We start from the raw sequence: 24,068 nt of genomic DNA on the forward strand, positions 1-24,068 counted from the left end.
TTATTTCAGCCAGGAAGGGGTTATCTGGGCTTGTTTTGTCTTCTGGTGCAGTGTGCTTAAGTTTGCCAGAGAAAGTTGCCTTCTTGTTAGGCAGCTGGCATGGCGTGATACGGAGAGGAAGAAGGGTGATCAAGGAGCCAAATTTGTGGTTTTGATTAGTATTCAGTTGTCGGATTTGATCTGATTCATGTTCAGTTGTTGATTTTGATATGGCTCCCTAATTCTTGGTCAGCTCTTGGTTACAGGAAGAGGTTTACCCAAAATCTGCAAGCTGAAAGGGGCAATAAATGATTCCTGCACACAGAACTGGGATAACGTAGATCATTGCAAACTCTTTCTGCAGAGGAGACGAGTACAGACTTCTCTCTTTTACCCTTCCGCCACCACATATACTTCAGGAAAATCCACGGGGATTTTGGACTGCGAAGTCCAAAGTCTGAAGATATTTATGCCAGGATGAAATGGAGGCTTGCATCTCAAATTTTTTTGTAACTTTCATTACTTGGCAAGAGCCTTGTTTCACCTCATTTCATGTTTTAGTCTTTTTAAAAGCCAAACCCACCCTTTTCTCTCTCCAGGTCTCCTGCAAGCGCAGAATCTCTTAACGCAACTACCTCAGCAAAGCCAAGCCAACCTCCTGCAGTCTCAGCCAAGCATCACCCTTGCCTCGCAGGTCAGGCTTATTTCTACAGTTCATGAGTTGCTTTGAGGGGATTTAAACTACTGCAAGTGAATGGACCCTTTGTGTTACTTACCGGAGTAGATATTGCAGCTATAATAGTGAGTTTGTCTTTTTAGATAGATTCAGTGTAGAGCTGAAGTATCAGTAACTTGAGTTTTGTAGTTTCCACTCTAATGTGCCTCTTTTTTTACATTTAATGTTCTAAATTTTTGTTTTTAGCTGAAAATTCCCATGATTGATATATTGAGTTAATGGCACTAGAGCATCATTTGATTTCTTGTAAGGCTTTCTTGGACAGTCTACAAATTTGTGAAATTCAGAGGAGCAATGTGTGGGCTACCTAAAAAGCTCAAAAAGAGGATTACTGACAAGTATCTTTTTTTATGAAGATTGCAGTGGTAATCTGTCTTTATTGTAGCCTAGTTGTTTTGCTATTATTGCAAAGTCATTGCCAGTCTTATTAGTTACCTTCTGTGAAAGTGAAGAGATTGTTAGAAATGCATTAAAATATTCTGTTAGATATATGTTAAAATATTAAAGCCCTATGATTAAGCTTTCAGACTGTAAGAAAAGCAATTTTAAGGTTGCACGTGCCTGCAAATTTAATTTTGCTTCACTCTGGGTTTTACTGTGCAGTTTAGTTACATGACTGCATGCTGTTTCTCAAATACCATGTAATATCATACACTATCTTCCTATCAACTTGGTTACATATAAGAATTTTTTAGTCTGTAATAAGATGCCTGAGTCTATCAGAGTCTTAGAAAACTACATTTTCTGTTATACCACCTATAGTATTTTTCATGCACCATGTGGAAAATGGAATTTGTCTCACCTCTGTAGTTCAGGCCTCAGTTAGCAGCATGACTCCCTACTACAGATTATACTTGGATTAAAAAAAAGTATCAAAACTACAAAGAGAAAATGAATTATATAAAAGGGGTGAAGTCAGTAAAGACATATTGCAATAATTACCCACTATGTTTAATGTAAATTTAAAAATATTGAAAAGCTTTATAGTGCGACACATGTATCTGCAATCCTAGCAAGATCATATATGATCACATTATTTCTGAAGTAATGGAATTATAGATCCTGACCTACCTCTACCATCTGCTGTGTGCTGCAAAATACTGCACTAACCCAGGAGAAAAACAACATAAGGAGCTATGTAAAGACTCAGCTATATGTAGGCCATTTCTTTTAGAACAGCTGTTTCTGGACCTTTGCATAGTAGCGTAGTGTTGCATAGACTTGAGGCTGTTCTTATTTGCCCTGAAGGAGTCTGTAGTTTCAGACCTAGGCATAGGACATAAAAGCATGAAGTCACCTTTACTTAAGAGCCTCAGCTGAACTGAATAGAATTTAACTAGAGCAAACGATTTGTCTCTGCCTCTCAGTTCATCTATGGCATGTAAGAAGGTAGAGTTATGCACTGAAAACATGTTTCCAATGTTCCTGTTGCACATAAAGCCTGAACTGTGCAATACCAGATCTTAATACATTTTGTTCACCTGTGAATATTTTCCATGATGCTCAGATGTTTTCAGATTCTTCATGCTCTAGTATGCTAGTGTTCAGGAACAGTGAACGTTGTGTGGACTTGCTGGAAAATTAGCCTTTTATATAGAAGAAAAGTGTGACCTAAAAGGAATTATTTTCTGCAGATTGCCTTTGCTTAATTTCTCGTATCACCAGTATGTTCATTCTTACTGTTGCAAGTATCAACAGAGGGGTTAAAGGGGGAATCTATTTTTTTTCTTACTGGAAGAGTTGAGTCAGTCACAAGAGATGGCGTTAGAGGAAACTTGCCACGTTTTCTGCCCCTGTATGTGCTCGCTGTTCCAAGATTAAATAGGAGACTTGAATCTTTTGGGCTGATGACAATCTGCCACCTTACACAAGCAGTAAATTCAATTTTAAAATGATTAAAAGGGGATGAATGCCAAGCTGTCTATAAATGATAGAACTATATCAAGTAAGAGTGTTCAGCCTTTCTTTGAGCAGCTTTTGTAGCAAGTGAAAGTTGTTGGTTATCTGCTGCGTTGAACATCTCTTACTTTTCTTTAATTGGTTCTGACAGAGCCTTTAAAAGGCTATCATACTAATGGAGTTTTCTGGATTGTGATTGCTCATTCTTGAGAGGAATGTAAATAAATTGGAGGAACTTTCAGATTGCTGGAAATGTCAAATTCATTGATCTTTCTCACAGAAACCTCACACACCTTTTCTGAATTTAATTTTTGCTTTTAAGTCTGATTTTCATCTTTTCTTTGCTCTCTATCTTAATAGCCAGCAACCCCAACACGCACAATAGCAGCGACCCCCATTCAGCCACTTCCACAGAGCCAGTCAACACCAAAGCGAATCGACACTCCCAGCTTGGAGGAGCCCAGTGACCTTGAGGAGCTTGAGCAGTTTGCCAAGACTTTCAAACAAAGACGGATCAAACTTGGATTCACTCAGGTGAGACTGTGTACCTCAGTGCCTGCCAGTATGGAATCTGAGGTCTCATCTTTCAAGTCTGGAGGGAGACTACAATTCCACCTTTTCCTGGGAGAACCTTCTTAAATAGGGTTATGCTCTGGCCTTTATGTAGGGGATTTCTAAGAAATAACAGAAAAAGCCATACCTCCATCTTACTTCCCTGTTGGTTTTAAAGCATAGCCATTTTCCCAGCAGGTACGTGCATTTACCAGCTCCAGATGTCATTGCATGTGCACTATTCATTCTGTAGGATGTAAAATGAATAGGACAAAGCACTTTAAAGCTGCCTTCAGAAGTACAAAGTTCCAAAAATCATACAGCACAATTAACTGCCCTGTGTGTTTAAAAAGTGTGTCACAACTGTGGAGTTGCTTTGGATGTCAAAAGGTTTTTATCTCTCAAGCGTATTTTCCTATTAAACATCAATGATTTCTGTATTTAATGCTTTTGCTAAGGTTCCTAAACAAAACCTGAAAGGACTGTCACTTTGAAGTTCTCTCCTTACAGAGGTGAACTGGAGTTGTGGTTTGTTTTGGTTTGCCTAAAAGCTCGGAAATACCCATAGAGCAGAAAAAAAGTAATCTTGAACATAGTGAAAATGGTTGAATGAGGAGTACAATTTAAAGTACAAAGTGCACTTATATGTTCCTTTAATCTGTTGAAGGGAAATGCTGCTTGGATCCAAGAGTCCTTTCTTATTAATATCAAAATGAATTTTTTTCCCCACAAAATTAAAATATCCGTCCAGGTAAACAATTAATTTTGGCAGGAGTCTGTGGTAAGCATAGGCGTGTTTTTGCTAGAAGAAATAGCATGCAAAAATCAAAGTAGGTATTTAAAAGTCTGAGCTCAGAGCAGTCAATCCAACATATGTGATTTGTTCCCCCCTCGAAATAAGTAAATCTACTCTAGCTGAAAGTATGTGCTGAAGTCAGATTTATTTTCCTGGCAAAGTCCTAAATGTTTGAAAAATCAGGGTTCATAATGAAAGTTCCTGGCAGCATCTTAATTATAACTCTAGAACAGAATGTTCTTAGTAAAATGAAGTGCATTTTGCTGGCATGTGTGCCTCCTTCCCTCCCTTCTTTCCACTAGAGGGAGGCACTGAAATACAAGTGATGGACACACACAAAAGCTAGAATAGAGCAGAACAGAACGGAGTAAAATACAATAGCTTCCCTGTAGCCTGACTGAGGAGGTTCATGTAGATCTTTAGTTATTATGTTTAATCTGCCCTGCTGTGAGATGATTATAAAGGCTCAACTAGACTTTTTAAGTTATGGGTTAACCCTTCTTTATTGAACGTGTTGTGAATTTTCATGGGGAGGAAAAATGAACACAACTGCTCAGGCTTACATTTCAGTATTTGCTTTTCAGCTTAAAAAAGGGGAATCTTGAGAAAGTGATAACAGTGGATTTGATCATTCCTATCCCACTCTGAGTTTGTATATGTATAATTAGGCAGTTTTAATAACTTCTACCTAATTGCATAATTGGATGGTAATTAGAGACCCCTATTACTTTGGTCTCCTATAGTTGGATAAATAGACTGCCTTTCGGAGGATAAAAGAAATTTATTTCCAGTGGTACTGTAAGCTTTTTCAGACTCACGCCACTCCTGCCTTTCAAATATAATTGAAAGATTTAGTTTGCGTTGCAAACTAATCACTTACTACATTCTGTCTTGTGAGCAATATAACAGGTTTTTTGAACTTCAGCAGTTCTGTCTCTTCTCCCACCCTGAACAGTGGGTGATGGATTTAAATCCTTTTGTTTAATTGTTTGCCTTAAAAATATCTCCATGTTTGACATACAGAGACACAATGAGCATACTGCATCTTAGCCTTATTGGTATGTGACTAGTTGGTTGGTACAGATTTGAACTATGTGAGTGAACATTTCAGACAGTGTTATTTTTATTCTGTAAAAAGTATTACCTCTGCTAGTCCGTCTGAGCTTCTTAACAGTCCAGTACACGCAACAATGATGTACTTTATAATCAGTTTCAGTTCAGTACCGGAGCTTCATTCAACAACAAAGTAGATCAGATGTGTACAGTACCTTTATCGTCTGTTCCATCCGTCCTTTCAGTGGCCCATACCAATATATGAAATTCTCAGCCCAATATGTAAATTCCTTTGCCTACAGCTGAAATGCTGCCACCTTCTGGCATTGAAAACTATTGACAAAGAAACGGTTAACTATTCATTTTAAATCAGATGGCAAATGTTAGTAAGAACAACATAAATACCAGAATTAAATTTAGTCGGGGGACTGGAGCAAATTTCATAACTCTTTCCTGCCAAGACATAAATCAACTTACCTCTAAAATGGTTTACATAGCCACGTTTTCTTCTTCATAAACCCACGAGAGCATCCATGTTACTTCTCTTGGAATGATTTATGAGTTTTAAAATGCACAGAATCCTGGCATATGGGTAGAGGTATAAATGTGAGTTCCCATGTATTTCCTCTGATTGAAGGGTGTACAAACCAATTGTTCTGGTCCTCTTCTGGGAAGGAAATTGTTTTCTTTATGCAACCTGCGCAATTTACTAAGCTTACCAAAGGCTGTTTTCTTCCTCGCTTGGATGTGGACACTCTGCATGCTATTAGTATACTTGTGTCAAGCTGTGGTCGTGGCTCTGACCTAAAAGGAAAGAAAGCAAGCTTTACGCACAATCCAACTAACCCACTTGCAATTAAACTCTACTAACTATGCTCAAGCTTTTCAGTCCCTTCTTCTAGACTTTTCATTCTTTTTTGTGTTAAAAAATAAAAATCTAAATTAAACTACTTTAGACCAAATAGCATACTTTAAAAATAATTACATTTTTTCAAAGGGCAGGACCTTCCAGCTTTAAAACAAAACAAGAAAACATTATGGTGTTTCTAATGGCCACAATCGAGAATGGATTGATTTTTTTTTTTGTGTGTTTGTTTTTTTTTTTTTAAACGAGACTTTCCAAGTGTAAACTACATAGGGATGTATATACTTATAGGTATTAGGATAAGCAGAATGTCTGATAGCTAGCTAAAACTGAGTTTTGAAAAGCAGTAACAGATGTAAAGACGAGATCATCTGTCTATAAATCTTCTGGATAGCTTTTTGGCAGATGGGTAATGGTAGTGAAGACTCCAGTTAATCATTATTTGAAATGGTTCAACTTCTTGTCCGCTTTGAAATGTGTATCTGTGGGGAGAAGTTTGGTTTGAACCTCAGAAGATACTAAAAGTTCGGATAAGAATATTTTTGCATCTATTTAAATGTGATATATGTTTGTAGACATCTTTTCAAGAGTGTTTTTCTACTAATTTGAGAACATGAATTCACTGCATTTGTGCTTATTTGAACTTTTCTTCTTTGGTGTGAAATATGCAGATATTTAAATCTGCTCTTAAAGAGAGCTTGGCCTGTACTTATTTTAAAGAACGAAGAAAAAAATTACAAGTTAGTATTCAGTGGAATGTTCTGCTCAATGTTAATGCAAAGACGACAAAGCATCAGGGATTTCCTGGAAAGAGTTACATGGTTAAACTGACTGAGGTTTGACTTTTCTTTATGATTATTTGCTTTAGCATGAATCTTGGTAGCTGAGCAAGTTTCTGTGAAACTGAAATCCCACGCAGCAGTGGAGTCACTAAGAGAACACAAGAATGTGACAGGATTCCTTGCTTTGGAAGTGCCTATGTTAGTGAATCCCTTTTTTCTCTTTCTTTGTCCAGGGTGATGTTGGGCTCGCTATGGGCAAACTCTATGGAAATGACTTCAGCCAAACTACCATCTCTCGCTTTGAAGCCTTGAACCTCAGCTTTAAGAACATGTGCAAGTTGAAGCCACTTCTGGAAAAGTGGCTCAATGATGCAGGTGAATGAGTCTGTGTATTTCTTCACCAGCCTACCAAAATCAGTAGGATTCTGAAAAACCCTGAAAAACTGCTTCGTTTGTGCCCTTATGGTTTTATGAAGCCACCAATCTTTGTTACTCTCCATGGGACAAACAAGGGTGTAGGAATAAGTGTCCATACTTCCCTTTTCATGTGCCCATACACATTCGAAATCGTTCCAATACGAACTTTCAGAATTGTGTTCTGCAGCCAGCTGAATAATTGCATGGGGTGAGGTATAATATGTGTCATGGTTTTCCTCCTTCATGTATGTTAATGCATATAACTGCTAATACTCTTCTAGCTTTCTTTTTCAGATGTGTAGTAGAGAGAGGGTTGCATGGTTTGTTGTTTCAGTAGGCAGAGCTTATTGCATTCATCTCCTCCCACACCCCTATGTGCGTTCTTTCCATCTCTCTCCAAGGGTCCATATAAACACTGTCTTTCTCCCCATAGGAAGAGTTTTTTGTGGGTTAGGTTTTGCTTTTTCCTTTCAGAATTGTTTTTTCCTGGGAGATAAGTTATTCACAATGCCAATGTTGGTAGTGTTCCTTTTTTGTTTTCTTTTTGTTTTTTTCCACCAGCAAAAGGGGCTTGGATGGTGGTGTTAGGATAGAAAGTGTTTAATAGCGCTGTCAGCCAGTTTTTTCTTCCAAGTATACAACTCTACCTGGTATAAAACTGATGGATCTGCTAAACAGATGGCAGGGACGGTGTGTGCCTTCCTATTTTTACCAAAATGAAGAGAGCTTTATGCTGACGCCTACAGTATTCTCTGAAATTTTGAAGGTAATTGGATGCAGTGTTGAAAATTTGTCCTGCATTGAAACAAGGAAGTGTCACTCTGTTGTGCTGACAGGGATTATCTTTAGGTAGTTTAGATCTGTGATAGAAAACATAAAGATCTTCACACCGAGTGCTCTAGTCCACAGGCCAGTGGTCCCCAAACCTTCCAGCAACCCTGGATGAGTCCAGTGCTGCAAGGAATGTCATAGTTTGTTTCTCCTGCTAGCCTGAAGAAATACTTGGATCTGTAAAGTTAAGAACTGCAAACAGGGCCAGGGTCCTTCACAGCCTGGAAGCTGGGAACCATTGTCTTTGGCTCTGATTCAGTTTCATTAAAATCTTTGGAAGAAAGATTCAGGTGACTTTAAAGGCTACTTTTAGGTAACAGCAGGCGGGAGAAACATACCGATGATCCCTTCCATTATGTTACATTGGAGTGTTGGAGAATTTATTGTTACAGAACTCAGAGCTTGTTCTGTGAGGTTTTCAAGATGGAGAGGGCTTTCAGCACATTTATGGGTGCCATTACTGAAGAAAAAAAAGTCTAGAAAATAATGAACTGAATGTACTTGCCCATTTGAGCCTACCAGAATGGTCTTAGGCATTGTGAACTTTGACACCTGCTTATCACCCACAAACCCCAGTGCAGTGAGGGATCTCCAGCCATAATTAATCATTTTGTTTAAATTCTCTGCTGGAATCTGCCTGTTTGTTATTTTTCACTTTCTGCTACAAAGAGGGGTCAAGTGTGTTCTCTCTTTGCTCTTCTGTGGACCCAAAAAGACAGCATTAGGGGTTGACAGCTAGAGACCTAGTGAAGCTAAGGAGGGGGAGATGCTAGCCGAGTAGGCTGTCGGTGGAACTGCATAGCACTGAATGTCTGCTAAGATCTCCAGGGAGAAGAGTTTGAACACTGTGAAGGTGGCTATGAACTTCCTCTCCTATATTGCAGAGGGGGTAAAATAAATTTCAGGCTGCTCAGATTTTTTCTTAATCACCTGTAACGTACAGCTGTGGCTCATGGATATCAGTTACTTCTTTTTTTCTTTAAGCTGTGACTTGCAGTGAATGAGTGTGGGGTGGAATGAAATAAGGGAGACAGAAATTTGTATAGGTGTTATAAAAGGGATACTGTGGTAGCATACAGGAGCAGAGAGCACCCTCTGGGCTTACTTGTAGCTTTTAAGTTTCAAGTATATTTTGTAATTTGCAAGTACAGCGATTAATGCATGTGATCTTCAGAAATCTCTATATATCTGAAAGAGATGCAGAGTGGGTTTTAACATACCTTGCACAGGTGAAGAACACTTGCATTAGACTGCACTGCATTCAAATAAAATCTCCTGATTTGTGTTACTTTCTTTTTTCAGAAAACCTCTCATCTGATTCAACTCTCTCCAGCCCAAGTGCCCTGAATTCTCCAGGGCTGGGGATCGAAGGCTTGAACCGTAGGAGGAAGAAACGCACCAGCATAGAGACCAACATACGTGTGGCCTTAGAGAAGAGTTTCCTGGAGGTCAGTAATCATATTGCTCTGCTCAGCCTATGAAGAAATGAGAAACTTTGCTTAACGATCATATCTGTTAGAGTGAACCCATTACTGTGCTATTTAGGAACGTGCTTGTACTAAACAAGGTGAATACAAAGGCTGTGCCAAGCAGCACGCATCAACGTCTACTTCACTTTAAAAAATGAATAAGAACACAAAACCCCTCAAAAAAACTCATTGATTCTTGCAGTTCGCTGTCTTTGTGATTTCACATTCCAAGATACTGAGCCATAGATCTAAGCTTGATATTCTGCACATCAAAAAGAAGAAAAAAAAAATTCCCCTTTCTGAGGATGGATAAATGGGGTGACAGTCTGAACATACACAATGTGAGGTTTTTAGCTGGCCTTATGTTACTCTTGTTAGACACTTTGTGCAGCTGTATGGGCAGATAGCCTCTGTTAGTAGCCCGTTCAATCTACCTGTCTTTCATTATAGGACTAGACAACTTGGGGTTCATTTGGCTATTGTTATAGTTAATCTCTCCTATTCAAGAGATGCTGAAAGAAAGATTTCCTTATCAAGGTCTAGAATTCCTTGAAGGATTAACTCACAAGTCAGATCCCTTCTCTCAAAAAGAAGCATGCGAGCTTAGTCTTCATCACCCACCCTTACTATTAGTAGAAATGTTCCTGTAACTAGGAAAATGGAGGGCAGAAGTATCTATTATGGTCTATCTCTACTGCACCACTGGCCAGATTCTGGATATAAATGGCCCATCCAGATTTCTGCCTAGTGAAGAAGCTATAACGTAAAACTTCAGAAGGTCATTTCACAGCTTTTCAAGTACCGTTTCCTTTTCTCAGAACCAAAAGCCTACCTCGGATGAGATCACCATGATAGCTGACCAGCTAAACATGGAGAAGGAGGTGATCCGCGTTTGGTTCTGTAACCGGCGCCAGAAGGAGAAAAGGATCAACCCACCCAGCAGTGGTGGAACCAGCAGCTCGCCCATCAAAGCAATTTTCCCTTGCCCAACCTCACTGGTAAGAATCAAGAAACTGTGTTGACAAAGATCACTGGAAGAGATAGATCTACTGTGCTCGCTGTGGAACTTGCACATGCTACACCTTCTTTCTACACAGACTTGTTCTCACAAATTTATATTTTACTGGCATTTTAAATATCCTACTTGCATACTATATAAGAGAGAAAATGCTTACAAATCAGGCATTAGTTGGGCCTTCAGTTTGGGTGTTTTATTTAGTCAGCTTGTGAGTAAATATTCTGACTAGCAAATTGCAGTTGGGGTTATTGCTTTGAAAATATTCCAGATGCTAACTCCAGTTTATATCTGGATTTTCTCTCTTGCCCAGACTTCTTTTGTAAAATAATAGTAATAAAAAAATGCTTAACAGCTCTACACATCCCACCCCCCTTATTTTGGCTGCTCTGATAAGTAGATGAGAAGCAGTAAAACATATCATTTGGAGACTTAAATCACACAAATCCATTGATACTGTTGTTGTCTTTGCTTTTAGTCAGGAATGATTTATGTAAAAAAAGACGTGGAACAAAGCAACAATTTAGCTAATACTCATGTAATTAATTTCCCACACTTGTATTTGCCTCAGGTAAACACAAACTTCATGAAAATAAGAGTAACAAAACACATGCATCAAGGTTCCTTCAGCTCCTTTGCTACCAATGTCCATGGAGGTCTGTTTTCATAAATAGAAACAGTAGCTATTAGATTTCATAGTAGCTATGCTAATAGGAATGTGGTGGAATTTACGTAGCCTGTAGCTGTCCTTTTGTAGTATTTATTCCACCCTCATCACTGTAGTAGCTGCTATCTTCCAGTACTTCATTAAATCATTAATTTTGGTGACATGTCATTCTTTCCCCTCATCCTTGTCTCAGGATGTGTGCATGCAACCTTTTGTTTCAGGGGAAGGGATGTGTTAAGTGTACTTAGTAGTTTGGTTTGGTTTTTTGTTTTTGTTTTCTGTTTTTTGGTTTTTTTTTCCAAATTGGAAAGCAAGGTTGCATGCCTTGCTACCAGAGCAGAACATAGGGAGATTTATGATAGTGTGGTTTAGTAAACATGCAAGTTTATTCAGACTGCAACTTAAGAAAGCTTTCCTACATGAATTTCCCTTCTATTATAAACTGCTATTGTATGTAAGAAACTGAGGTGTTAACCACAGTCTCCATTTTTTCAATGATGTTTCGCTAAGCTTTTTCACTTGCTGTAAGCTTCTCTTAAGACTGTGCTACCACTCAAATGGATGTTCCAGCCCTGCTGCCCCTAGCCTTCACTGACTGTGCTTTGGTGGTTCCTTGTGTCAGCTCCGGAGATGATGTGTCCATAGGATGATTGGGCTTAGTTTACTGGTTTGACTGCAAATTAACCGTGTGAAGAGCAGTGATGAATTTTCAGCAGGACTAGATAACCCATCTGACTTGTAGCCTGGCTGCACCAGTGCTAGGGCTCTGAAGCAGGATTGGAAGGGAGTGCTCCTTTTGATGGCAGCCTACTTTTGCATTGGCTGAAGTTAGTCATTGTAACCACGGGGTTAGCTGTATTAATTCTAGGTCGTTCACTGCCCTGAAATATGGATTGTGACCTTGGCCTTAACTGTTCGGTGGACAGATGACAGATGGGATGTCTGGGCTGCATTTGTGGGAAGTGTACTATGTATCTAGCTCTTCTTTATTTCATTTGAGATGGGCAGAAAGCTTTTAGATTGTCCCAGTTGCCCCAGTCTTGTTTAAAATGCATGAAGCATTTGACTTCCTATAAGAGGATATGCAGCATGAGAGAGATTTCTCTGATAATAAACTTCAGGTAAGAGAGGGGAAAGGAGGAAGGTTTTAGCCTATATCCTTGGCTATGTTCTCTTGGGCAATTCTAAAGGATTCATTTCTCTCATTGATGTATAACAGCCTTCAAATATTACCGTTGGACACCATTTCTTGTCCATAAAAAGTCCTTTCTCTTCTTATATTTCATTTTTCCTCATAAGCTAGTTCCTCCAGCCTTAAATCTTTGGTGTTTTTTTTATCTGTAATGTCTTCAGTTTATTGTAGCTTTCTTGTAATAAACTGTCCACGAGTAAAATTAGCTAATGCCATTTGAATGTTTTAAAATTCAGAGATCCTTCCTCTGGCACAAGGAAACTTATCAAAGTAGAGCTTATAGTTTGGTTGAGTAAAAGTGAAATGTTATTCTGTTTATCCATGTAAACACATTACCCTAAATACCTTTGGTAATGCTGGGGCATTTAAATAATTTCATCAAAGAAGGAGATTTGCAGCTGAAAAGATGTTTAAACAAGAAAAAAATCCCATGCAGAAATAACAAATTTTGTAACTCTTTCTATAAGAGTGACTCTATTAAAACATGGTGCTGTCTTTGGAGGGAGGCAGAGAGGGAGAGCTAACTTGAAGTCCTGAGACAGTATGGATGTAATGGATGTATCTCCCTTCTATTACTGAATGATTAAGAATAAAGATATTGCTGGTAATTAGAGAAGGTACTATGGTTGGTCCACTGAATGATAAAGTAATGGAATTACAAAAAAGATAGTTTATATGCAGTGTTTTCCCTGATGACTTCCTCAGCGGAGGATGGAAAGAAAGAAATCCAGGTGTAGTAGCTAACTCTTTTTGTCTTTTAACAGTTGAGCAGTTGTATTCTTTTTTGACCTCCAGGTGGCAACCACGCCAAGCCTTGTGACTAGCAGTGCAGCTACAACCCTGACTGTCAATCCTGTGCTCCCTCTGACCAGTCCTGCTGTAACTAGTCTGTCAGTCACAGGTAAGGGCTGATTTCCCTTGCCCCCACATTAACCTCTACCATTTTCCCTTTTTAAGCTTTTCAAAAGGTCACACTGGTATCCCAGGACAGTCTTGTCATTGTTCCTTGTTACTCCACTAGGAAACTTCAGTCTTTGTGACCACTCAGTTGACTTTTCTGGGGATAAAGTCGCAGGTGATGCTGGAATGAAATATGCCATGTTCCACTGCTAGCTTCTAGATTCTAGAGCTTCTCAGCCTCCTCTTGGAAGTATCATTTCATTATAATCTGAGCTTCTCATTTAGACTTCTGGTGTTTCTTGGTCCCACAGAAATGTGTGTTTGTCTCCTTTTCAGTTGGATATGCAGTTCAGTTCAGGTGGGTAGTGGTTTCTGTTCAGTCATATCTGTGTTTTTTACTGATCTAACCAGAATCAATCTTCCAGGCACAACAGAAACCACCTCCAACAACACGGCAACAGTGATTTCAACAGCACCTCCAGCTTCTTCAGCAGTGACATCACCCTCCCTGAGTCCTTCCCCTTCTGCCTCAGCCTCCACTTCAGAGGCATCCAGTGCCAGTGAGACCAGCACAACACAGACAACCTCCACTCCCTTGTCCTCCCCTCTTGGGACCAGCCAGGTGATGGTAACGGCATCAGGGTTGCAAACAGCGGCAGCAGCCGCGTTACAAGGAGCTGCACAGTTGCCTGCAAATGCAAGTCTTGCTGCCATGGCTGCTGCAGCAGGACTAAACCCAGGCTTGATGGCATCCTCGCAGTTTGCAGCTGGGTAAGGATGAATTTTTCACACCCTTTTAGGTGAAGTGACAGAGGAAGAGGGAAGGAGAATTCTTGGGATGAATTGTATGGGCTTTTATGTGTCACTTTTTTCTGGTAGCTCACTTAGCGATTCTAGTGTCATTTATCTCAAATTCTGAAGGTTTACTTATGGATGGTAATTGGCCATTCCCATCAATGCACACAAATGTTGTTTTCATTTTACAGACGAAAAAGCTGTGTTGCAGCAATGTTGTGATTTGATAAGTCATCCATCCCACTGCAGAGCTTAAGAGCTGCAACTTACCAGTGAATCATAGAATCTGTTCTACTAATTGTAAAACGGAGAGCTAGCCTAGACCCACTTCACACCTCTGTATTCATTTCTCCATCATGAGCAAGAAGCTGTAAAAGATGCATGATGATATATTGTTGAAGTTTTAGTTTTAAAAACGTTGCTCTGAGAGATGACTCTTTATTTCTTTAATTCCTCGTGATTTACATCTTTCTTATCTGAATTTGGGGAGATGATGGTAGCTCTCTAATGAGTGGCAGTTTCCCCTAAATATTTTACAAGAATATTTTACAGCAACAATCAATAAAAGTCATGTATTTACAGTGCCTGTACTTCAGGCATGTCGCTAATCACACAGCTGATAGGCAACATCTACTCAAGGCATTGTGAAGGGAAAACTAAAATAAACTAAAATTAGCCCTTAATATCTGGTCTTCCCCCCCCTTTTTTTTTAATGTGATGGTGTACTTCTGAGCAGTGACAACCTTTTCTTAAAAGTAACACTCCTTCCCTTTGTCTTTGTTTCTTCTTCCGTGATCTTGCTTCCTGCAGAGGTGCCTTACTCAGTCTCAATCCAGGGACATTAGGTGGTGCTCTCAGCCCGGCCTTGATGAGCAACAGTACACTGGCAACTATTCAAGGTCAGTAGTATTCTTTTTAATGCATCTCTGTCATACAACTTGAGTTTACGTGCTTTGTTTTTCTCTGTCAAAAAAGAACACTGACTCCTCAGCACTGTACATAAATGTTACAGGAGTAAAGGTTTTACAAAATTCAAATGTGCAAGTACATTTTATGTATCACAGAGACGAGAGCAGATACAACTTCAGAAAGGGGATTAGAACTGTGTATGACCTTGTAGAGACTTACAGGAGGCATTTAAGATATTGAATGTGATCTGGAATTTATTTTGTTATCCTCCACCCATTGGCAGGTATCTCCAGCAGGTTAAAGATTTGCTTTTTATAGCTCTTCTAGCATAAGCTTGAGCAGAGTTGCGCTGTTTTGAGGTCTGTTAGGAGGGCAGTTCCACGTAAGACTTGGTCCTGAATTCTTGTCCTCATGTGTATTTAAAAAGAACCCACAACAAACAATCTGCCTCCTGAAGTCCTTATGTAGAACTTTAAATCTATAAATCCTTATTCAGAGGAGTAAAGATTTATTTTGAACGTGCCACGCAGCCAGAAGTTTCTACTGACTTTAGCAAGAGTTGCTCTCAGTTCATAGCACGTCATCTGTAAAAACTATATCGTGCGAGTGCCTAAAGAGCTAGCTAACCTATGTATTCAAATATCCTCTAAACTAGCTTAACAAATCTTGTTTCCAGGGTACGAGAACGAACCATTTTGTAAAATGCCACAGCTAAATTTAGGAGATCATAATCTAAGGCAGACTGAACCCTGTAGACCGGTCAGAGTAAGTTGTAACAGTGGTTGTATGTCAACATTTAAAGTGTTACGATCAAGGTTACATGACTTTCTTCGTCTTGAGATAGCTGTCATTTCACGTGAACATTCATCTCAACCCTTTCCAGCACAGGTTGCCTGAATGTACAGGTTTTCTGGGGCAGGAAACATAGACCAGGATTGCGCATAAAGATCTGAAGAAAGGCATGATGGAATTAGTTTAGGAGCAGACGACAGAGGCATTTTAGTACCTGCAAGGTCTTGTCCACTCCTCATAGAGAGTTGTTTTTGTAAAAAACAACCTGTGATGAGATGACTGTCGTTACTGGTATAGAGAGCATGCGTATCAGAGAAAGGAAAATGCAGAGACCAGTTGCCTTTAGGCACATTTTGCATTTTTGCTTACTGCTAATGTTATCTCCTCCCTGCTCAATTTTCCCTTTTTTAGCTCTTGCATCTGGTGGCTCTCTTCCAATAACATCACTGGATGCAACTGGAAACTTGGTGTTTGCCAATGCTGGAGGTACTCCTAACATCGTAACTGCCCCTCTGTTCCTGAACCCTCAGAACCTTTCTCTGCTCACCAGCAACCCGGTTAGCTTGGTCTCTGCAGCTGCAGCCTCCGCAGGGGCCTCTGGACCAGTCGCCAGCCTTCACGCCACCTCCACCTCAGCCGAGTCCATCCAGAACTCTCTCCTCACGGTGGCCTCTGCAAGCGGGGCCACGTCCACCACCACTACTGCCTCCAAGGCACAGTGAGCCGGGCTGAGCTGTGCTGCCAGCAGCCTGTTTCACTGTGCGGTGGGACTGGCTGCCAGCGGGGTTTATAAACTGAAAATGTGATGGGCATCCTCTCGCCGTGTTGCTGGGGACAAGGGAGAGAAGGAAAAATATAAAAAACAAAAGCAAAACAGGAAGGATTTAAAGCTGGGACAGACATTTGCCTAATTTTATAATAAACACTGTCTTTTCAGGATCGCTTCATGGATCGGAGAACTTTCTAACCAAAAATGTAAAAAAAACAAAAAACAAAAAAACAAAAAAAAAACACAAAAAAAGTGAAAGGACTACTTATCATTTCCAGCAGTCACAATGACAAGTTAAGGTGGGTTATCAGTTCAAACATAGGAAGGGGATTTCTTGTTTCTTTTTGGTCTAAATATCTTTCTTTTTTAATTATCATTTTATAGGTCTGTTGTACAGGCCATTATGTCATACAAGGTGTTTATAATCGTATCAATCGTGTTGGGGGTTCCTTTCTTAACTGGTACAATTTAGGCAGGCCTGTATTACTGGTGTATCTCTATTATTATTATTATGATTATTATTATTATTATTTTTATATATATAGTTTGGACGCGTTTGTCTTTTGCTCCTGGATTATTTTCAGCGAGCTCCCACGCCACGGGGGGAGGGCGGGAGGGTGGAGAGGAAGAATGGAGCACAAATAGACTTCCTGTCCTAATCTTCTGGGAAAGTTCTGAACAGTTTCCTCATCCTTGAATTTGTCCAATGGTTACTTGTAGGGGTCAGAAGAATTTACGTTCATCATTTGCGCAGGAAGCTCAGTGTAGCAGTAGAGATCATTGTGTGCAAACTTCCAGGCTGGTCTATGCTTTTTAAGCAAGGGTAGGAATTAGTTCCGAACTGTACTTCTCCTTCTCTCAATTCTTTAGACAAAATGGCCAAATTCTGCTCTTAGCTTTGTATGCGTGGTTCCTTTTTACTTCAGAGAGTGGGATTTGACCACCCAAGTCTAGATTGTGTGACATACCGATGGCTCTTCTGTTCTATTGATTTGATTTTGCTTTTAAGAGCACACACAAATATTTTTGAAATGGCAAGTTAGCCAAGCTAATTGGCAGTATGTAAAGCAGCATTTACAGTCCTAGATTTCCGCCAGGTGAATTGGTACAGGATTTCAGAAGGTCAGATTCTCCCTATTCGTAGCAATATTCCCTTTCTGTTAATTCGGATGCTTCCAACATTGTATTCAGAAAAACTTTCCAGTAAAAATGTGCTTCTGACTGCAAAACAGAGAAGCCAACAATATGAGAACAGAAGTTGCCATCATTTATGCCGGCACAATAGAACTGACTCTGGGGCTTTGCACATACCTGGGTGATCTCGTATAGTCCCTGAGCTGTGTTGCTGCTAGCTATGTAAAAACGGCAATAAGCATCTCTAACCAGAGCGTCGGGGCTTGCCTGCCACTGTAACGATCTTTTCAAGGTTGATTCTGATCCGTGTAGCAAAGGATATTTATGTGGATGAGGAAGAGTAACGAACTGTACAGAAGTTAGATCTGTATATTCTTAAATATACAATCTAGTATCTGAACCAAAAAAAAAAAAGATTTTTAAAAAGAGAAGACTGGATCACTGCAATGCAGTTCACTTTGAACTTTCCATTCCTGATGGATTTAAAGGTTTCTGCCATGTGTATAAAACTAAATTACTTCTAGCTAGCGAGGGTATTAGAAGAGTCCCTTTCCCCCCCGCCCCCTTTTCTTTTTGTCACCGGAGTGTCCTAAAATAAGGAGCTGATGCAGCTATGTTCATTTTGTTGATGATTCAGGGGGATCCTGGAGCTTCTCATCCAAGATCCAGAAGGCAGCAACTTTAAAATCTACATATGCTTTGGTTGGTGACCTGAGCATGTGGGATTTGTGTTTGCACTCAAGTGGCAGAACCCCTTATCTCTCCCCCCACCGCCGTGTTTTTGCTCTGTTCATCTCTAACTCTCTACCTTCCTGTGTTACTGAATATTTAAACCAATTATCCCTAAAACTTCAAAACTAGTGAACTGCAAGCAGGGAAACTAACAAATGTCCGTCCACCGTTTCTAATGTGTTTTTGATTTTTTTATGTTTTATTTTTTTAAAACTAAGCTTGAACCAAAGTCAATTTCTAGCAAGCTGCTGTACTAATGGACTAGTTTGTATAAGTGCAGTTCAGATGCAGAGAGGCGATAGATGCTACTGACAATTTCTTTTTCATTTGTCTTTTGTTTTTATTAATTTTATATAAAAGTTGCTGCTTGTTTTTAATCTTTTTTTTTTGGTTGGTTGGTTGGTAATTTGTGTTATCCTTGGGGCAGACTCTTAACTTGATTTTAATTTGTTTTCATTTGTTTGATGTGTAAATAGAATGGCAATGTCGGGGGATTGTTATCCAACAGGTCCCACACTCATCCCACCAGTATGGATAAATCTAAGTATTTTTGATGCATCTCTATGACTTCAGGCTGTGCAGGAGACTTTTAGGGCTATGAATATTACTGCAGAAATGGAAATGGCCCACAGTAATAGCTTCAGAGCAGCAGAAGGTATAGCTGGGTGAGCTTCAGGGAGGTAGGGAAGAAGTGGTAGAGGAGATGCTGGTACCCACTGTGTTGGTCTGGAGGCCATAGCACAGACTACAGTTTCTACCAAAGGAATGCAAGTCCCTGGGACTTGTGTTCAGTGAAGTAAGAGGATGGGGAAAACTGCAGCTATAATGTTCATTCCTGTCTCTGAAAGTTCCTGCTTACTTTCACGCCTGTGCAAAAATACGATTTATCAGGAAGCTTTTTTTGTTGAAGAGGGGGTACTATCGGTCTTTTCTCCGATGTATCCTCTACTCCCTAAGGGTTTTGTGGCGGGGTGGGGGGGCATGGTCCTTGCATATATCTAGGAAACACAAAGAAAGGTGGGCCTTAAATCAGCGTAAAATCCTCTCTCCACAGTTCAAAGAGACTGTGCCATTAGCTGTCTGAATGAGTTTTCATGTCCCATTCTTGCTGGTTTGTGGTTGGGAGAGGGTCTTGTTGAGTACATATCTGGAACACTAATGCAGCTTGGATGGTTTATTTATTATAAAAATCTGCTTTTTTTCCTGACTACCTTTGCATTGGTCACATGGCTTTGGTGTGAGCACCTTATACCCCCTTACCCTCCTCCTCTCTACCCCATCACCCTCTCTGGGGCCCAGATTCCAGGGAATTTCTTAGCAAGTCTTTTTCTGAGAGAAACTGGAAACTCAGAGTAGCCACATATCCAGAAAGGGCTTGGTTTTGCTTGCAGAAGCTGACATAATACCCAAGCAGCACATATCCCATGGTATCCATCACCAGTGTGCTCTGATTCATTGTCCTAAAACATCCCAAGGCCAGACTGTCGCTCCTGGAGCCTGCTTTTCATCCCTAGCAGCGTTTTGTCTCATGGATGCTGGTTACCTCCAGTGTTTAGGCGCAAGACAGAAATCAGACTGGCAGCGGGTGTACATCTGCCTAGTTAGAGTGCATACGCTCCTTCAGAGCACAAAAGGAACATGAGATCATGTACTAGAATTTAGCAGAAGTTTCTTTTTTAAATCATAATCATGCTGACAGCAGAAATTGATGCATCTGAAAAGAGACAGTAACAATTGTATACAGACCTAGTAAATATGATCGTGGTCTGAGTTCATGAGTGTTGAAAATGGAAAATTATTGTCCCAGTAGACACTGGGACATGCATTGTCACAAACTTGCTGACAGACCCAGGATATTTAATTAGCAGACAAATTTGATTTTTCCCTCCAATGACACAAGGTTACATCTCTGATTCCAGTATCAGTGGGTTCATATGTTGAATGGAGATGATTTTCTGTTCTATGCTAACAGTCTTAAATCCTTACTGTGCTTTTTAGGGGAAGATTTTTCTGTGCAAATGTTCATTTCTAGACAGTCTTCTAGCTGTTTGCTGGTACATTTGCTTCTGCATTGATTTGTAAGCCAGGACCAGAAGGAATTTTGTAGCTTGTTAGAAAAGGAGAATAGCATCTCTTTTTCAGAGCTCTGTGTCTCTGTATTTAAAGATGTGTGGATTGCTTTTCATAGTTGCAAGCATGCCAAGGGACATATGCAGGAAAAGATAAGGTGAAAAACTCTCATTATAGCCAAGGACAGTTAGCTCAAAAAGCAAGAGATTTACAGAGACACAAATACAGATGCCCTGAAGGTCTAGAAGAACAATTTAGAAAATGGCTTCAGGATGAGGTGATATAGGCTGATGATGAAATTTTTCCTGATGTTAGGAAAATGTATTCCAGTTTGGCTTTAGCACACTTGATCTCCTCAGAACGCACTCTCTGTAGTCATCGTAGAATCATTCATGAAGAGCGCATAGAAACTACACACAGATATGGCTGCTTACAAGAGTCACATCTGTCTATTTAAATCGCCTTAAGAGGATTTCTTTTGTTTCTGAGTTAGCGTGCAGTATGTGTTAGTCTAAGTACATTTTATCATGTTGCTCCGAGATGGTGCGTATGTGCATGCACTCAAAACATTTTTGGGGAGATACCATGCTTGTTACATGCACAAGTACCTGATTTTTAAGAGATCCCCCCCCCCCCCCCCCGCCTATAAGCTAGTGTTACTTCAGGTTTTTATTTTTCTTTGGGTAACTTGTGATGACACATCATTGTTCCGCTACTTCTTAAGATCCTCTGCTTCAATAAATAGTTGTTGAAATGCAAGTTAAATAAGATTGAAAAAGTCACTTTACCATGAATGGGAAAACTGTGCTCAGCTGAACTAGCAAGGAGAAGACACTTGACAGTTAGTTGGATCTTCATGTAGGAATGTGCTGCTGCTGTTGCTCAGTAATTTTGAGTGCTAGTGAGGTTATCTTGTAAGAGAAAACTAAAATGCCAGAACATTAAGAGCAAGACATATATTCTGATGGCTTGAATTGTAGACCTTTTAGGACATCAGAAGCTTCAAGTTTGAATTTTATCTTTAAATTAACAAGCTGACAAAGAGATTTTCAGTGAAAACAGTACAGCTCCTGATGTATTTGGAGTTACAGCTTGTGATTTGTTGCACCTTTTAGGTTAATCAGGGAGATGCCAACGCTGAGCAAAGAAGCTATCTGCTGATCTTAACACACGAGAACAAATGTTCTCTCATGGTATGATAGCTTTTCATTCGAGCAAGAGCAATCCACTGCCTCTACTTTCACCCCTTTTCTTATTTTAATTTTACATACTTTACAGTGAGCTTATTTTATACTTCTGATCTTTTGGTGTCTTGCCAAAATATTTTAGGATAATTAATTCTTTTTTTTTTTTTTTTTTTTTTTTTTTAAAAGCATAGAAATAACCAGTTTTGCTCAGGGGGCAGTAAGAGAATGGTTATTACCAAAATACATTAGAGAAAATTCTCCATGTGCATCCATGCCAATGATTGTGTGAGTAATAGAAAATTTCTTTTTTTTACTTCTCTTGGAACTATGACCTAATGTTTTGGTTTGTTCTAATGTTTAAATGTCACCTCTATAAGCCTTGCAGTGTGCTTTGGCTCATCACACGTTTCTGCAGTTGAGCTACTGAAGGAGACAGCAGTGTTAATTCCTTAGCTCTGTGCTCATTCCTGCAGAGCAACATTCACTAAAACAGAAATTCCCTCTTTCTTTGTTATAAATGGAGCACTACACCTGTTACAGCAGGAACCATACCACAGATACTAAACCAAAACAACATCTGATTTACCTTAAATATCAACCGATATTTTCTTAGATAAAAGTTTACTTTACAAGATCATCTTAGAGAGACAAGTAGCTTCTTGTGGTCATTACAGTGCTTTGGGACAGACGAAACAGCGCGTCTCGTCCAAACTTTCAATGATCCTTGGGTTTTAAGCAGAAGTTTAAAATGTAGATCAATTTATTGCCATGTTAACTTTATTAAGAGTCACTATTCCTGATCTGCCTGAAACAGTTAAGTGATGTTTATCCACAGGGCCTGGGTATGCCCGCTGGATGTACACCTGACTGGTGCCTAGGGTGGAGCGTTACCAAAGGAGTAAGCTAACCCGCTGCCCCCCACTGGGTTTATGGTTGTCTGTCCTCACATGGCCAACTCAAATTCCTTTATATTTTTGCAACCAATACCTCTTTTTACTTCTCCCTCCCTTTCCAAAATACTATAGCAATACAGAATTCGAGAAACATACTTTGCAGAGGTTCTGCTTTTTTCCGTCATTAAGTCTCACTCCTGTTGCTGCCCGTGAGTCTTTCTCTTCTTTCCAGCGGGGAGACCCCTACAATACTTCAAAGATTTTTGACAGAGGCGGCTTTGTCGTAGTTATTGACTCATGGTTTGCAATTTCTTAACATGTTCATATCTTTTGCTCTGTGGTCTGAACGGTACCCGGTTCCCTGTATGGCAGCACAAGTAGTTTCGGTGCTTTTGGGACGATGGAAAGAGGCGATTCCTGTACTTGCATATCTTCACAGACAAACACAGGCAGTAACGCATGAAAAAGAGCTTGCTCTTTTTTCGCCTCTCTACCGTCATTGGGTCTGTCTGCCACTTCTCCCAGGACACTGTTAGTGGGTACGTGCTCTGAGCTATTACTCCCCGTGGGATGCTGTTAGAAGGGTGTTAGGAAGCTTGCACTGGAACTACAAATAATTTAACTGTGGGAGAAGCGAAAAGACACCTTTTAGTTGAGTAGACAAGGAGGTTCAGGTTGTAGAACGTACCAGGTACTTCTTTTCTGACCAAATTCCTAAAACCAAAGCAACTACTGGGCTTTGTCTTGGGGCTGCTTTTAGCTCCCTCTGCGAAACCCTGCTAAGAACCGTCCGTAACTGGAATAATCTGGGCCCCCTCCCTCCCTTCTGCCCTCCCTCCTCCCCTCTCCCTCCTCGTTCCTTCCCTCAGCGAAAGGTAGCACCATACAGCTCTGAGAACAATACTTGTGGGTAGCAGCTGGCTTCTGGCACCTTCATAAAATACCTCAGCATAGCTTAGCATTGTCGCAGAACTGGTTTTAAACTGAAAAAATCAGAAGAGAAAAGCAAACTTTATAAATAGTGGAGATAATTTTAGCTGTAGAGTTTAGTTGAACTGATGTTTATTATGATTGATAAACATGATTATGCTGTATGTATTTGAGATCCTGTTTATAGGTTACAACTTTATAGGGTCGGGTGGGGGTGGGTGGATGTCGGGGGCAGAGAAGGGGGTTGACTGTGTTAGAAGGAAAATGTTTGCTCATGAATTTTTTTCCTTGTATCTGTCTTGCCAAAGGAAACATTTTGTCGCTCCTGGGTTTGGGATTGTTGTTTGGTTGGTTTATCTGTGGTCTAATCTGCAGCACAGCACGTGGTGGCATGCAGGTTACTGATTGGGTTGCTGTTCAGGGTCCTTTCGAGTGTGCGCACACTTCCCTCCCTCTTGGCCTTTCCTTGCCCTTCGCTGGGAACTAAAGATGAGGCAACGCGTATCTGGGAGGCTCGGAGGAAAGAAGATGGCTGTACTGGGTTAGAATCAACCTAGGTGGTGTAAATCCAGTTAGTTGGGCTGCTCCAGAGCTGACCTGGGTCCGTTGTGTTTAACTTCGGGGAGGGAGAAGAATGGTTGTCGCATCTTAATCTATCTGGGAGAGCAAAAGTGAAACAGGTTCCTTTTATCCCCCGTGTCTTG

At 40.1% G+C, this 24,068-nt stretch overlaps 1 protein-coding gene across 11 annotated transcripts in view; it reads left to right on the plus strand.

The window, feature by feature from the left end:
- Positions 1-23,601, plus strand: part of POU2F1 (POU class 2 homeobox 1) — a 116,281-nt gene extending 92,680 nt beyond the window's left edge. For 5 of the 11 annotated variants that reach the window (XM_082331896.1, XM_082331897.1, XM_082331895.1 and 2 more), the window contains 9 exons: positions 579-673; positions 2,975-3,148; positions 6,896-7,037; positions 9,213-9,358; positions 10,198-10,377; positions 13,049-13,154; positions 13,579-13,924; positions 14,759-14,847; positions 16,061-23,601. In XM_082331896.1, coding sequence (XP_082188022.1) covers positions 579-673; positions 2,975-3,148; positions 6,896-7,037; positions 9,213-9,358; positions 10,198-10,377; positions 13,049-13,154; positions 13,579-13,924; positions 14,759-14,847; positions 16,061-16,371 — 1,589 coding nt within the window. In that variant the 3' untranslated portion in view covers positions 16,372-23,601. The remainder of the gene's footprint in view (positions 1-578; positions 674-2,974; positions 3,149-6,895; positions 7,038-9,212; positions 9,359-10,197; positions 10,378-13,048; positions 13,155-13,578; positions 13,925-14,758; positions 14,848-16,060) is intronic. The other 6 variants (XM_082331898.1, XM_082331888.1, XM_082331891.1 and 3 more) reach the window with 2 other exon arrangements.
- The last annotated feature ends 467 nt before the right edge of the window (positions 23,602-24,068 follow it).

The sequence above is a fragment of the Platalea leucorodia genome, assembly GCF_965183815.1.
Source record: "Platalea leucorodia genome assembly, chromosome: 2".
NCBI classification, from domain to species: domain Eukaryota; kingdom Metazoa; phylum Chordata; class Aves; order Pelecaniformes; family Threskiornithidae; genus Platalea; species Platalea leucorodia.